The sequence below is a fragment of the Caenorhabditis remanei genome, chromosome II (assembly GCF_010183535.1).
Source record: "Caenorhabditis remanei strain PX506 chromosome II, whole genome shotgun sequence".
In the NCBI taxonomy this organism is placed as follows: Eukaryota; Metazoa; Nematoda; class Chromadorea; order Rhabditida; family Rhabditidae; genus Caenorhabditis; species Caenorhabditis remanei.
This window is the reverse complement of record NC_071329.1, coordinates 8,439,997-8,453,647: the sequence shown is the minus strand read 5'-3', so window position 1 is coordinate 8,453,647 and position 13,651 is coordinate 8,439,997. Positions and strand designations below refer to the sequence as shown.

The 13,651-nt window shown below is 38.2% G+C and overlaps 3 protein-coding genes across 3 annotated transcripts; 1 reads left to right on the top strand and 2 right to left on the bottom strand.

The window, feature by feature from the left end:
- Positions 1-698: 698 nt before the first annotated feature.
- Positions 699-1,487, bottom strand: GCK72_005355 (uncharacterized protein; the record flags this gene model as incomplete). Its single annotated transcript, XM_053725146.1, has 1 exon — positions 699-1,487. The coding sequence occupies one exon, from the start codon at positions 1,485-1,487 to the stop codon at positions 699-701; it is 789 nt and encodes a 262-aa protein (XP_053589340.1).
- A 6,902-nt stretch (positions 1,488-8,389) lies between these two features.
- Positions 8,390-9,627, top strand: GCK72_005354 (uncharacterized protein; the record flags this gene model as incomplete). Its single annotated transcript, XM_053725145.1, has 3 exons — positions 8,390-8,452; positions 9,313-9,369; positions 9,508-9,627. 3 exons carry the CDS (start codon positions 8,390-8,392, stop codon positions 9,625-9,627), a joined length of 240 nt encoding a protein of 79 aa, XP_053589339.1.
- Positions 9,628-9,942: 315 nt separating this feature from the next.
- On the bottom strand, positions 9,943-12,235 carry GCK72_005353 (uncharacterized protein; the record flags this gene model as incomplete). The annotated part of the gene is made up of 12 exons (XM_003116888.1): positions 9,943-10,053; positions 10,099-10,196; positions 10,243-10,401; positions 10,498-10,660; positions 10,710-10,823; positions 10,874-10,989; positions 11,033-11,209; positions 11,258-11,438; positions 11,490-11,588; positions 11,635-11,712; positions 11,763-11,903; positions 12,170-12,235. The coding sequence occupies 12 exons, from the start codon at positions 12,233-12,235 to the stop codon at positions 9,943-9,945; spliced, it is 1,503 nt and encodes a 500-aa protein (XP_003116936.1).
- Between the last annotated feature and the right edge of the window lie 1,416 nt (positions 12,236-13,651).

Sequence of the window (13,651 nt, the reverse complement as noted above, 5' to 3'; positions counted from 1 at the left end):
TTGAGTAAGTCCCTTAGAAGAAATGAAATCGGAGAAGGGATGACAAAATGAAGGATCCTTAAAGTCAACAGAAGGGAAGTTGAAATCGCCCAGACAAACTACAGAGGACAAAGGAATGAGGCTTTCAAGGTGGGAAGTGAGAGCAGTTAATTCAGATGATTTACCGTCGGGAGGACGGTACACTAATATAAGAGTAAAAGGTGTGAATTTAGGAAGTTCTGGGTTTGAGGAGGAAGGAGAGACGAGGCAAGCAGAGATTTCAGATTGATGATAAGGGTAATGGAGGTGTAAGTTGGTCGTGATAGGAGTGAGACATAAGTAATTTTTGGAAAGGAAGGCAACACCACCACCGGAAGCTTTGCGGTGGAGAGACAGAATACGGTCGCAGCGAACAACGGAGATGTTACGAGACTCAAAAAGGGAAGAAGGAATGGAATTAGAGAGGAAAGTTTCGGTAAGGGCTAAGATATCATGGGAGGAGGCTAAGAAAAGGTCTATAAGAAGAGAAATTTTGGTAAGGCTGGCGACACCTCGAATATTTGACAAGAGAATATTAATTCCAATATCAGACTGTGCAAGGGAGGAGGGAACAGAAAGAGAAAAAGGGTTCAAAGGGGGAGAAAAGGATTGCGAAATAGAACACGTAGAAACAAAAGAAGAATCAATAAGCACTGGAGATATAATAGGCGGACAGGCACTTATACAAAAGGACGTGGCTTGGAATTGAGCTTGTAGGTGATATCAGACATGATGAATTTGGACTCTTTGGCAATCTTGTTCTGCTCGTAGACATACTTCCGAGAGGCACGCAGGGTCTCAAGTTCAGGTTGAGTCAGATCACGTCGGGCACGGGGTTTGCTGGCGATGTCCATAAGAGATTTCTCAGAAGAGCGGATCCGGTGAAAGCCATGCAGGAAGATATCACGGTCTAGCGAGGAGTCGAATTGGAGCTTGAGCGGGCGAAATTTGGAGGAGCATTGGTGACGGTGAGCTATCTTAGGAGCAGGCAAGTGATGGGACGAGGCGAGTTTCTGGAAGAATTCGAGGTCTCGTTCGTCTTGAGCAATGTTATCACGATCATCCGGCATTCTCTCGATTACCACACGCGTAGCCTTGTCTAACAGTTTCGCGGCTTCGCGTGCAATATCCAAAGTGTTGATAGGCGTGATAGGAGGAGGAACGACTTGTGGTATCAGAGAAGAGGTGTCCATGGGAACAGAAGAGTCAGCAGCACCGAAAGGATCTTGAAGCAGTGGATCAGCGATTTTGGGCAAATCAGGAAGGTGTTCACAAGATTCAGCAACTGCTTCAGCAAGTTTGTTCTGCCCCGAATCGATTATGGCTCCACGTAGTTGATTGACCAAAGAAGTGAGGGCAGCGACTCGATCATAGAGATCTTTGTAGGCAGAATATGGTACAAATTGCGAAGGAGGATCATCATCAGAAGATGTCTGCTTCCGTTTGGGAGCAGGGCGGTGAAACGCCATTGAAGAGACAAAAATCAATAGCACCGAATATGGCAAGGAAAGGGAGGCCGAGTGAGGAAAGGGAGGCCGAATTCATTTCTACTGGAAGCGCGTTTTCGAGTATTCCTATATCTAAAAGTAAAACTAGTTGGAAAGCATACAAGAAGTATTGTAACCACCAAAGTTTCTTCTCTAAAAAAGTTTCTCTTTGTGTTCTTTTCAGTAGATCAACTTTCTCAAAACCTCTCCAAATGTGTTTTGACTCTACATCCATCCAAAAAAAGCTATGTTTCCTTCAGTCCCGCCTCATTGTTTTCCCAAGCTCCAAAAAAATGGCGTGATGAGTTCAAAAAAAAATGGGCTCTGTTCCAAAATCGGAGGCCCATAAAAAAATCGGAGGCCCATGGCAGAATCGGAGGCCCGTAAAAAAATCGGAGGCCCATGGCAGAATCGGAGGCCCATGGCAGAATCGGAGGCCCGTAAAAAAATCGGAGGCCCATGGCAGAATCGGAGGCCCATGGCAGAATCGGAGGCCCGTAAAAAAATCGGAGGCCCATGGCAGAATCGGAGGCCCATGGCAGAATCGGAGGCCCGTAAAAAAATCGGAGGCCCATGGCAGAATCGGAGGCCCATGGCAGAATCGGAGGCCCGTAAAAAAATAAAAGGCCCGTAGCAGAATCGGAGGCCCATGGCAGAATCGGAGGCCCATGGTAGATAGAGAATGTCTTCGTTTATAAATTATGAAAAACTCCTTTATAAGCAGCTGAAGTAGTGCAGAAGTCTGAAAACCATGTTGTAACTACATGGTGCGCAAAGCTGATTTTTATTTTTATTTTTCATTCATTTCAAATTATAACAGATCTTTTTTAACACATTTATTTACCCGAATATTTATGTGAATAATTGTTAAAGGAAAAAAATGGGAAGCAACTATCCGCATTTGCCAGTTTGTACTTTGGGTCCCTTGGGCATCTTTGGAAGTTTTGGAGGCTTCGGAGTTGTAGGGGATTTGAAACCCTAAGAGGATGTTTAAGTTTTCTTTGCCTGTTGTAACATGTCTTGATCTTGTGGGCGGGTTAGTGGGGCTATGAATTATGGAATTCTCAGTAGTACTTTGTGGTTTTTTAGTTGTATAACTAGGAGTTTTAGTAGGTTTAACTCTCGTAGTTTTAGGCAAAGTTGAAGAAGAGAAGGGGGTAGTAGAAGACATTTTAGATGTTCTGCGTCCACCGCAGAACATCTAAAATGATTGTAGTTGTTTGGGAAGGTGCCGTGGCTGTTGGTGTAACTTTTGACGTTGCAGTGGATGACAGAGGGACAGTAAATGTAGACGCAGTGGCCGTAGTGGTGCCGGCAGATGGAACAGTGGATTTTCTCGGGCCACTTCGTCTAGTTGTTGTCGGAGAGAGTAAGTTTGATGTAGACAGTGTTGTCGCAGATGTTGGCGGAAGAAAGAATGTGCTACCCATTTAGTGATAATAAGTTACCTAGAGTAAGTTACATTATTTCTAGGTTTTCAGGCGACGATGTTTTTTTAGGTAGTGGTTTTGTCCCAGGATAACGAAAAAACAAGCAGCACATTTATTAAGGAGGTAGAATTAGAGATAGGCTCCGAGATCCAAGTAGTAGCTTATTATTCGAGTAGTAAATTATCTTTGTTTAGATTTAATATTTACATTCGGGAGAACGGGTATGGACTTCAAATTAGGTACTCAATTCGTGTAATAGGGTTTGTAGATGTAACTGAGTACTCTTTTTTTAAACACCTGAATAACTTCATGTATATAACTTGTATAACTTCATGTATATAACTTGTATAATATGTATCATTTCTTTTCATGTAAATAATTGTATGTATCTTATTGATTAAATAAATGTGTTAAAAAAGATCTGTTAAAATTTGAAATGAATGAAAAATAAAAATAAAAATCAGCTTTGCGCATCATGTAGTTACAACATGGTTTTCAGACTTCTGCACTACTTCAGCTGCTTATAAAGGAGTTTTTCATCATTTATAAACGATGACATTCTCTATCTACCATGGGCCTCCGATTCTGCCATGGGCCTCCGATTCTGCTACGGGCCTCCGATTCTGCCATGGGCCTCTGATTTTTTTATGGGCCTCCGATTTTGGAACAGAGCCAAAAAATGTTGACAGTTTCTGTTATTCAGATCATAAGGTTCAGATTTCATGTGGTCAGTGCTAAAAATGTCTGTGACTTGCTCGACTTCATCTGAAATCTGAACCAGACACACTCTGCCATTTTTTGCCATCTGGGAAATAATGATGCCATTTTAGAAGAGCCGCCATCCCACCCTCCCACTTATTTACACCTCCTTATTCGTGGTGGTCCCAATCTTTTTCTCTTTTTTCCTTCTCTTTACTTTTCCCGCTTTCCTCATTCTTTTTCAGCTTATTCCACATGCTTCTTTCAGAAAAGACCAGAAGATTATCCAATGCCATTTCACCCCCTTCTCTCCATCTTTTTTCAATTGGTGCCTCGTGGCTTCTAATCCAATCACACCTACTTTTTCTTCTCTCTTCAACTAATCTTTTTGTGTGCACATTCAGAAGGAGGAGAAGAAGAAACTCGCATTTTTGAAAGTCGCATTGAGAGCACATTTCCGTTGAGAGTGAGTGAGAAGCAGGCGTGTTGATCACTCACCATGTTTGTTTGAAAATGGCTATTCTCAAAGAATAAGCGGGCGTCAGGTTTCACCTACTCCAATAGTCTCACTATCCGCTCTATTTTTATTATGGTCGTGGCTTGGATTGTCTTATTTTATCTTTTTTTTAACTGAATCCTTCAAAGCGCTCAACAGAACTTTATAGGAAACGCATTCAAGAAGGATCAATCGTACAGTTCTTTCTTTTAAAACAATGCGCGCGGGTTGGTTCACTATTGCTCTTCACTAAAATTCTCTTGGAGAATCATGGCTCCTGGTTGCTGTTCTCGTGCCGGTGCCTATTCATTTATCAAGTTTCCAGACGCGAAGCTAGAATCCCGTCCCCCCACTCACCACTGATCAGTCACAATTTTGAGAAAAAGTTACTAATAAATATCTAGTTGAAAGAATAATTGAAGTGTCGTGGACATAACTTTTTCCCATTCTCTCTCCCTCAAAACTGACTCTATTTTCCCATAGTTTTCCTCAAATCACCATGGATACCGGCACTTTCAGAGCTTATACAGCAGACACTCTTGATTCTTTTTCGCTATTCTCACCACCTTCAATTGTTTTTTCTTTCTTCTCGAAGTTCCCTCCTGTCCCGTTTTGCTCACTTCTCTTCTGCACATAATCCAATCTTCTCTCGATTTTCAGACATATATAATGTCATCTCCAACACTCAATTTTTCGTAGGCTGTCTGTTTTTTTCTCTCCTCATTAAGTATCATGTGAGGACTACACTCTTTTTGAATTTTTAAATTATATATCTCTGGTCAGAAGAACATCACCATCATCTAATTTTTAGTTTAGTTTCAGTTCTTTGATATATTTTTCTATTAATTTTTCGTTTGCAGTAACTCAAATATATTGGTTTTGGCCAGTAGTTTTAACAAGATGAAAATATATGGAGTCATCCGAGAAAAGCGAAGAAAATACTAAAAAATTCATTCGAATCTAGAGTTTCGAAACATCAGAAACCAAAAAGTAGAGTATGAGATCACGTCTATGGAAAGGTATTTTGCAGTTGGAGGGATTGTTTTTGACAAAAAAATCTTCCTTGGAAGCTCTGTGAAGTGAATTAGAGATACTCTCAACTATAATGAGTTCAAATCTGTAGTAAAATCTCTTTTAATTACTCTCTGACATGAGTGAAATCAATTAATTCCCTTGATAGAACCAGATCGACTCAGTGGTCAGGCGACACCGTCGGTTCTCTAGCTTTTCCCACAGCATAATTCATTGATTCGTGTGTGAAAGTTTCTAGCCCAAGAATCTGAATTTCAGAGAAAGAGAACTTGTAAATGTCTATGTTTCTAAAATGCAAAATGAATGCCCTTTTCTATGTTTCGTTTCTGTCTCTTATTGACCTCGATTCCTCTTTTCTTTCTTCATTTTTTCTCCTCATTTTCGAACCCACTCTGAATATATATTGGGTCATTAACTCACGGATGACGTCACTTCGAATCATTCGACACTCATCATACCCACTCGTTTCAACTCCTTTTGTTTCCATTTCAAGAAAGTCGTTCCTCTCTTTTTCTTCAAAGTACAGAAGACAACTTTTGTGTTCCGGAAGCAATTACTCCATTTTGTCACCTCTCCGTCTTCTTTTTCAACTCAAGCCCATGTTTTTTTTCTCTTTCACTCAAAATTGAATGTTTTCTTGTAACTCCGGAAGAGAAGGCAGCACCTTTTCTTCTTTTTTTCTTCATCTTCTCTATTCCATTTCCCTCCACATTTTCTCTTTTCACATGGATTGGTGGTGTCCATTCGATTCGTTGCTAGGCGCCATTTTTGAGCTTTTTGAGAAGAAAGGGAGCACTGAAAAAAGCTCATGATGTGTGTTCCTTCTGTCTCGTTTTTCTGTTTTATACGAAAATGTTTGAATGAGAATGTGACTCTAGACCATGTGGAGACCATGTGTAGACCGAAACAAGCAACATTACCTGGCAACATAAGCCGCTTGATTCATTTGTTTTATTTTGCTATGAGATACAGAAAATGGATTTTCCATTCTCTCTCGTCTTTCTCACCTTTATTCCTCTTTTTTTCAAAAAAGGATACATAATATTGAGTTTAAACTAGACACTTCTCAGTTTCTGATATATCAATACCGAATCGGGTTTCAATTTAAAACGATCAAGCTATAAGTTTGTTACAGTCTTGATCAGTTTTCGATTGGGCATATTGAACTCAAACGTATTATGGTGACTTTGCAGAAGGAGACTGGGAGTTATCACGTGTCTTGTTTAATCAACTGAATGTAGATCAACCTGACACACTTTCATAATTTCAGTTCACTGAACTCCAACTAATAGTTTCTTTTTGTCTCCACGTAACTTCCGTTTTCTAGTTTCATCTCGTTTGGTAGAGCGCAGTTTACCTAATTAGTTCAACTTGAATACGGCCATCCAGACATTTTTTGGAACAACACACTATACCATAAACGAGTTTTCTGTGATATCATTCTCTACTTTATGTATGTAACAACAGTCTAGTTTCCAACTCTTCGAAACGTTTTGAACATTTTCATAAATAAACTCATATTCCTATTTTTCCTACCGGTTTTCTTACGAAAAAAGGCTGTTAATCATTATTTTTCTGTGTCCCTCTTGTTTGTTCAACCTATGTAGAATTAGCACAGTGTCAGAATCAAAAACCGAAATGCAAACATTTTCAAAATTGATGTCATTTCCTTCCGAACACCCTCTCGATGAATGATGACCTTAATTCCAGAAAAGGTGAAATGATAAGAAAGTCGAAAATAGAATGATGGAGGTCTGAGAGTTCACATGTGTTTTGTGCTTTACTATTAGAATTTTTCGCTGTTTTTCCCAAGTGTTTCTTTTTTTTAAACACGTACTAGGTCACTTTTTTCTAATTTCATTCATTATCTTATTTGTTTTTAGAAGGTGGCAGACTCGGGTTGAACAAAACATAGAATCAGTATTTTTAATTGACATGGGTTCTTTTTATATTTTCAGTGTGCTCAAAAGAACAGAAAGAATCCAAAAGACAAACAGATCAGTAGTAAGCTGTTGAACTCCCTAGATGATCAATTTTAATCATCTAGAGGAAGTATTTAATGTGAGAAAAAACAGTGTTAAGTTAGAAGTTTGTATTACTGTGTAGATACAGTGGAATTTGTAAAATAATCTCTGAAAGGTTAGATTGATTTCGTTAAAAATCACTAAATTTTCAGTATTCATTTTTGGATATTCGAGAAGAAAAAGTTTGCATACAATTCTTTATTTTGTCTGAAAAGTTCAAGATCATGGCCGGTAAATTAATTTATATTCAACCGTGTCATTTCTGAAATTGCTTCCTCATCCACTAGGTTTCAGAGATCAGATCATTTGCGGTCCAATCTGAAACTCTGGAAAATGTCCTTTGTATCTGAAAACATCGCATGCTGTCACGAGCCAACTTCGAACGTCACTTTTCTCCAACTCATATAATTATCCCAAGCGGCTCAAAGTATTCTTTCAACTCTATATTTCAGCTTATCGGCAGTCAGCACCCATTTCTAAAATTAACATTTTCAGTCTCTGAAAGTTGTGTGTTTTGTGTTTAAACCAAAGAACTTGAGAACATCTCTCCTCCCATTGTTGTTCTGCAATTTGATTTCATATTTTCTTTTTCCTTTTTCCTTTTAGTTCTTACTCACAAGAATCAAAGATCGTTGGTACACCTCGAGGCGCCAATTTAAGGGAAAAGAGAGAGGACCTCTTTGTTTTCAATTGCAGAAAAAAAGTCATTTTGGCTCCAGAAGAGGGGGAAGAAAGACTCTTCCATCATCACGTCATGATTACTTTCCCTACAGGATTACGATGTCCCTCCGAATGGACAAACCTTCTCTTCTTCTTTTTTCTTTTTTTTATTACTTTCCTGTCCTTTTCTTCTTTTACTCTTCCCGCCTAATTCCGGTTATTTGATTGATTCGCATCAAATGAAGAAGCTCTGAAAATGGGCCCTCTGATCCAAAAAAGAAGACCGGAGGAGCCGTTCTTCTCTCTCATTTTGTCGTCCTTTTGGCTCCTTTTCTCCTCCTTTTTCTCTTCTTCTCTTTCCGTTTGTTTGTTCACAAGTTTAGTTTAGACGCTTCGTTTCTCGTTTTCATTTCACCTATTTTCGTTTCGGGTTTTTTTCCATTCTACTTCTCATTTCGATCATTTCAGACTACTCATCTTCTCTTCATTTCTTTCGTTTCGTGCACTTTTTGAGGAAGTTTTTGGAGATTTTCCGAGTATGCGATGCTAGAGGTCCGAAGAGCTAGTTTGGTACGGCAGATGGCGTTCAGACAGGATTCCAACGATGTGAGTTTTTCTTTCTAGGAATTTCAAAGAAACTTGTTGATAAAGTAAAACATGAAAATAGTTACCATCATGAAGCCAGGTTTCAAGTGTCATTGTATGTATAACTTATAGCCACAATTCTTTTTCCATTATAACTAGGTAAATATATTTAAAGCTCATGATGACCAGGATCGCTGGAAACATTGATCAAGCTATTGGGCAAAGCTTTCCGTAGTTGGACATGTACTTTTGAAAAAATTCTCACTGAAATCACGAGCGTGAGACAATGATAGAATTCCATCTACCTAGAAAATTCCAAAGTTTTCACAAGAAACCATGATTCACACTTGTTATTGCCTAACCTAAAGTCTAGGCTGAAAACACTGAAAACTAGACAGCGTACTCATTTTCACTTGAAATCTTAGCCGGAAGTTTTCTGCAAAATTGGTGGTTTCCCTTGCCACGTCACTAACTTTCTCCCATTCATTCTTCAAACTTTTCTTTGCTTCACAACGTGTTTTTCTATTTCTCAACCGCCCACGCCTTCATTCACTTTACGCTCCATTCGACGTGGCAATTCAATTTGAATGTGAATTTCTTTTTTTCCTTTGAAATTTATCTCCCAAACAAAAGGAACGCATTGCGTAGTTGATAATCGAGTTATCGGCCAGACAGCGTGACTGCAACGAAACGTGTTTCCCTCATCTTTGATGTGCTCAAAGTTCAAAATACATTGCTCATTTTCAGGCCGAATTGGCGATCCGTCACGGACACTTGGCACCGCCAAACTCAATTCCCGACAGCCCACGACCTCAAAAGCCAAACAATGGTTTGTTAGAAAGAAAATAAATGGGAAAGGCTGAAATTTATTCAATTTTCAGAGCATCCACTCTCCAACACGAGTTGCCTCTCAGTTGATGTTCCAACCAACAAAACTCGTGAGTTGAGGGAAAAACATTTGGGAAATGGGTGGGAAAACAAAAATAGAAAGGAGCAAGTTTTATGTTGGGCCTTCGAAAAATGAGTTTAAGATATTCTATTGTCGGAGATCGAGACTAATTGTATCTTGATTTCAGAATCCGCCACGACCAAAGAGAAGACGACCGATGCCGAAAAGAAGAAGTGATAATTGGACAATTCCTTCCGAAATGACCCGACGAGTTCAACATGTTTTCCGTAACAATATCAGAATCTAATTTCATTCCCTTCATCTTTATATTTATAAGTTTTCCTTCACTCTCCCACCCTTTCCCTCGAAAAAATGTGAAAAGCATTCATAATTTGCAGCTTTATTAACCACTCCATGGCAGTGTTTTTCTTTTTTCATTCAACAGACAAATAAAGTATAAAAATATATCTATGGGTTGATTCGATTTCGATTCGTATAGAATATACACGTCATGAAACAGGGAAGGAAGAAAAAGGAATAAGAAGAGCAAGAAAGAAGAGACCTGTGGGGGTGGAAACGGGAAAAAATAGAGAGAAAAAAATGATGAAAAGGAAATTGAAGACTAGGGAGAATGGGACCAAAGTGCACGGAATAACATAACTGCGAAGGCTATATTCACAGATAAACTCACAACTAAATGAACTAAAACTACGGTCACTCGAGCTTTTGTACGCTGAAAAACATCAGTTTTGAGGAGAAAGATTTCAGAGAAACTCACTTTAGGCACCTCAATAGGTGCATCTTTTATAGGAGTATTCAGGTTTGCTAATGCCATTCCCATCGGGCCAACTGTGAATCGATGGGGTTGAATTCCTTCTGAATGACACAACTTTCAGATGTTCTAAAATGTGATTTATGTTACCTATTTTGCTTTTGTTGCTGGCTATTGTGATAATTTCCAAAATCAAATTGCATCCAATGAAAAAGAGAATATATCCAAGAACAATCCAGTTGGGAACATGACCATATAATCTGTTCAACCCAGTCTTACCCATTGGAATTGAGAGAACAATAGTTGCCGCTGAAACAATAAACCTTTAGAGAACAATGCTGCTAAAACGACTCATTGAAGAGCTGTTTAGAAAGCACTAAAAGAATTTTCGGAGACAAAACTCACATGCAACAGCCCATGAGAACATTCCAATGAACCAATGGCCCCAATTAAAGAATGGACGAACATTTGAAGTTGGAGAAGGTCGGAGAAATCCGAATACTGGTTGTAATAGAGCTAACACGGTCGCAGTGAACCCAGTTATTGCGTGCATTTTTTTCGAGAAATCCTGAAAACTCATTGTTTCGATATTTCTCTAATAATGAGAGTTCGCTTACATCAGAAGTACACATATACGAACACTGATACCAAACCCATCCCGCTTGGTAAAAAATGAAGAGAACGCAGACGACTTGAATGATAACTGAGAGTATCATCATGTCACGGTGAAGCTGGAGTGAAAAAAACTGTTATTTGGATTTTCAAAAGAAGTTAGAATTACCTGAAACCAAACTGCAGTACCAAGAAGTTTGTTTCGTGGGAACAATGGTTTAAAGTACCGACTGATGAGAATAGCAGTTGATCCGAGAACCCACCAAGCGAACATCAATAAGATTCCTGAATCAGATTAATCGTGTGACTTTTGACAAATAGATCTTACCATGCCAAACTGCAATTCTGTATCTCCAGTATCTTGAAACATTATAAGTTTGTCTCATGGCTCCAATATGATATAAATTTGGAGATGAGCAATTCGTTCGACAAAATGAAACTTGTTCATCCGACATCCATGGGAACTGTTGACCATCGTTCGTTGAGTGAATATCTTTTTCGAGAGCTGAAATATAATCATTCGGTTTTCAAGTCACTTAAGCACTTAACTTACTATATTTATTAGCACTTCCTCTTGCAAAAAGTAGATGATAAGAACCAGATTCCAAATCATGAACCATGAATTGTGACTCATTACTAATCAATGGTCGATTATCCAACAATAACTTTGCACTGCACGTCAAAACTCCATCAATATAAGAAGTTGTTCCTTCAGTGAGAAGTACTGATGACGCCTACAATCAACAAAGAATTCACCAAAATAACAACGAAAACACAAAGCAAACCTGCGGCAGAACCTGATTGAACGTTTCGTCGTTGAACGAAATTTGCACTTTTCCGTTTCCAGTGTGCGGAACGACGCATTCGAAAACCGTATCATCGTCCTAGAAAAACAATGATAAGAAGTGGAATTTTTGTGTGGAAGCTTACCATTCGCTGGTTGAAGCTAAACCCTAACGCTGCATAGAACGGACGAGTTTGGTCCAAATCATGGACTTTTGCTTCTAACTGAAAATAAGAAATTGAGGTTGTCGAATTCAATTTTCGGAATAAAATACTTGTAGAAAGAGTCCTTCTGGAAGCATTTGCCATTCGACACCTGACTGACAAGCTGCCGAGTTATCTGCATTACATTCTGGAGGATGGAACCAACAAGAACGTGTCACGTTGCATTGGTCGAATGAGAAAGAGGATACTGACTGAAAGTAGGTGAATTCTTAAAAATCAAGATAGTATTTTCTTAGATTACACTGTTAAAAACCACTAAAACTCTAGAAAACTATCGTACTGAGAGCGTGCCGTCATGAAATCATGAGTGCTAGATTTTTTACATCACACTGTAAATCTCAAACTATAATCCAATGTAAACAAGACACCTTTTAAATAAACTATCATAAAAATACAAAACCATTTCAACTTTTTTGTAAGAATTGAAATACCATTAGAACTTTTTAAAAGAACATACCTGATCGAGAAGTAAAAACAAAAAGATGAATAAACAACTTTTATGGTGAAAATCGTTGATGGACATTCGTCTTTTTGCTTTCTTTTTCTTCTATCTGTCCTGCAGAACGTCTTCTTTTTTCTTCTTCTCTTCCTATCGTTATATCCTTCAATTGTTTGCAAATAATGACTTCCCAGAATTTATTGAATTGAATAGTCAACTAAAAAATGAACTGAAACGAGAAAATGGGAAAAAACGAATGGTGTGAAAAGAATGAATGAAGTAGAGAAATAAAGTTTTGTTCTGAAATAATGCCGTATTGAAACTAGTCGATTGCATCGACAATCGGTCAATGCAAATTCGAAAACTGAATGGGATTATGATGAAATGGTGTGAGTAAGAGGCGAGTCTATCGAGGGGAACTATATGAATACATTTCACATCAAAACAATAAGCGTGAATAAAGAGAAATAAGAGAGAAAGAGGAGATAAACGAAAGCTTCGCGTCGGGAAATCGATTCGATCTGATCAAGTAGTGTACAGACACAACAAACCACGACACGGATTAACGACGATTTCTGGATTGACGAGATGATGTATTTATTCGGATAGACTCTATTATCAACACGCTTTCAAAAATTTTTCTGTTGAATTTTGTTGTTTTTGTGTTAAAGTTACGGTTGTTGGCTCTCCTTTTTTGGCATCATTTTTATGTTTATCTCTAGTTTGATTCATTTTTATATTTTGTTCCTCTTGTAGTTTTCTTAGATTTCTTTCAGATTGTTCTACATACTTTCATCACACATCAGAGAGCATGTTTCAAAGTGCTCTTCATTCTCTTCAAAAGTCACTGATCGTTGATTCGATAGATAAATTGTTTCTCTTTGAAAGGTTTGTTTGCAAATAAACGAAATTTTCGGGAAACTCTACATTTTTGAAAATCAAATTTTTGTGTTTCGTGATTAAAAATAAATAAAAGAAGGTAAGTTGTTTATGTTAATGGAGCCACGAAACTCCAGGATCTCGTAAAAATTCCCGAGCTTAGTATGACTTTGACTACGATATATGTTGGTAACTTAAAATTTAACCTTATGATGTTGAGCTACCTGTTTATGTTTACTAACTCAAGTTAGAGGTCACCCGGAAACAGTTTTATTCTGGCATTATCAGCTCAAGTCAAAGCTGAATCAAAGAAAAATCCAAGTTATCGGTGTAGTGAAAACATTTTGAAAACTGATAACCTATAGTTTCGGTTTGAAATGTTGTAGAAGTTTGATGGAATTATCTCATTCTACATTTTTTGAGCCAAGCCCAAGAACCCCGTTTCATTCCAGTTTCGGTGTTTCAAAGAGCATAAAATCTAGTTCCTCCTCTAGGACACTCTATTTACATGTAGTTCATTATAGTTTCTCTACTCTGCTCAAATTCTAAAAAATTACTGCTTAAATGAGGTTGAAGTCCATCAAAAGACGTAGATAAGCCAATGAAATAGAATGCAAACAG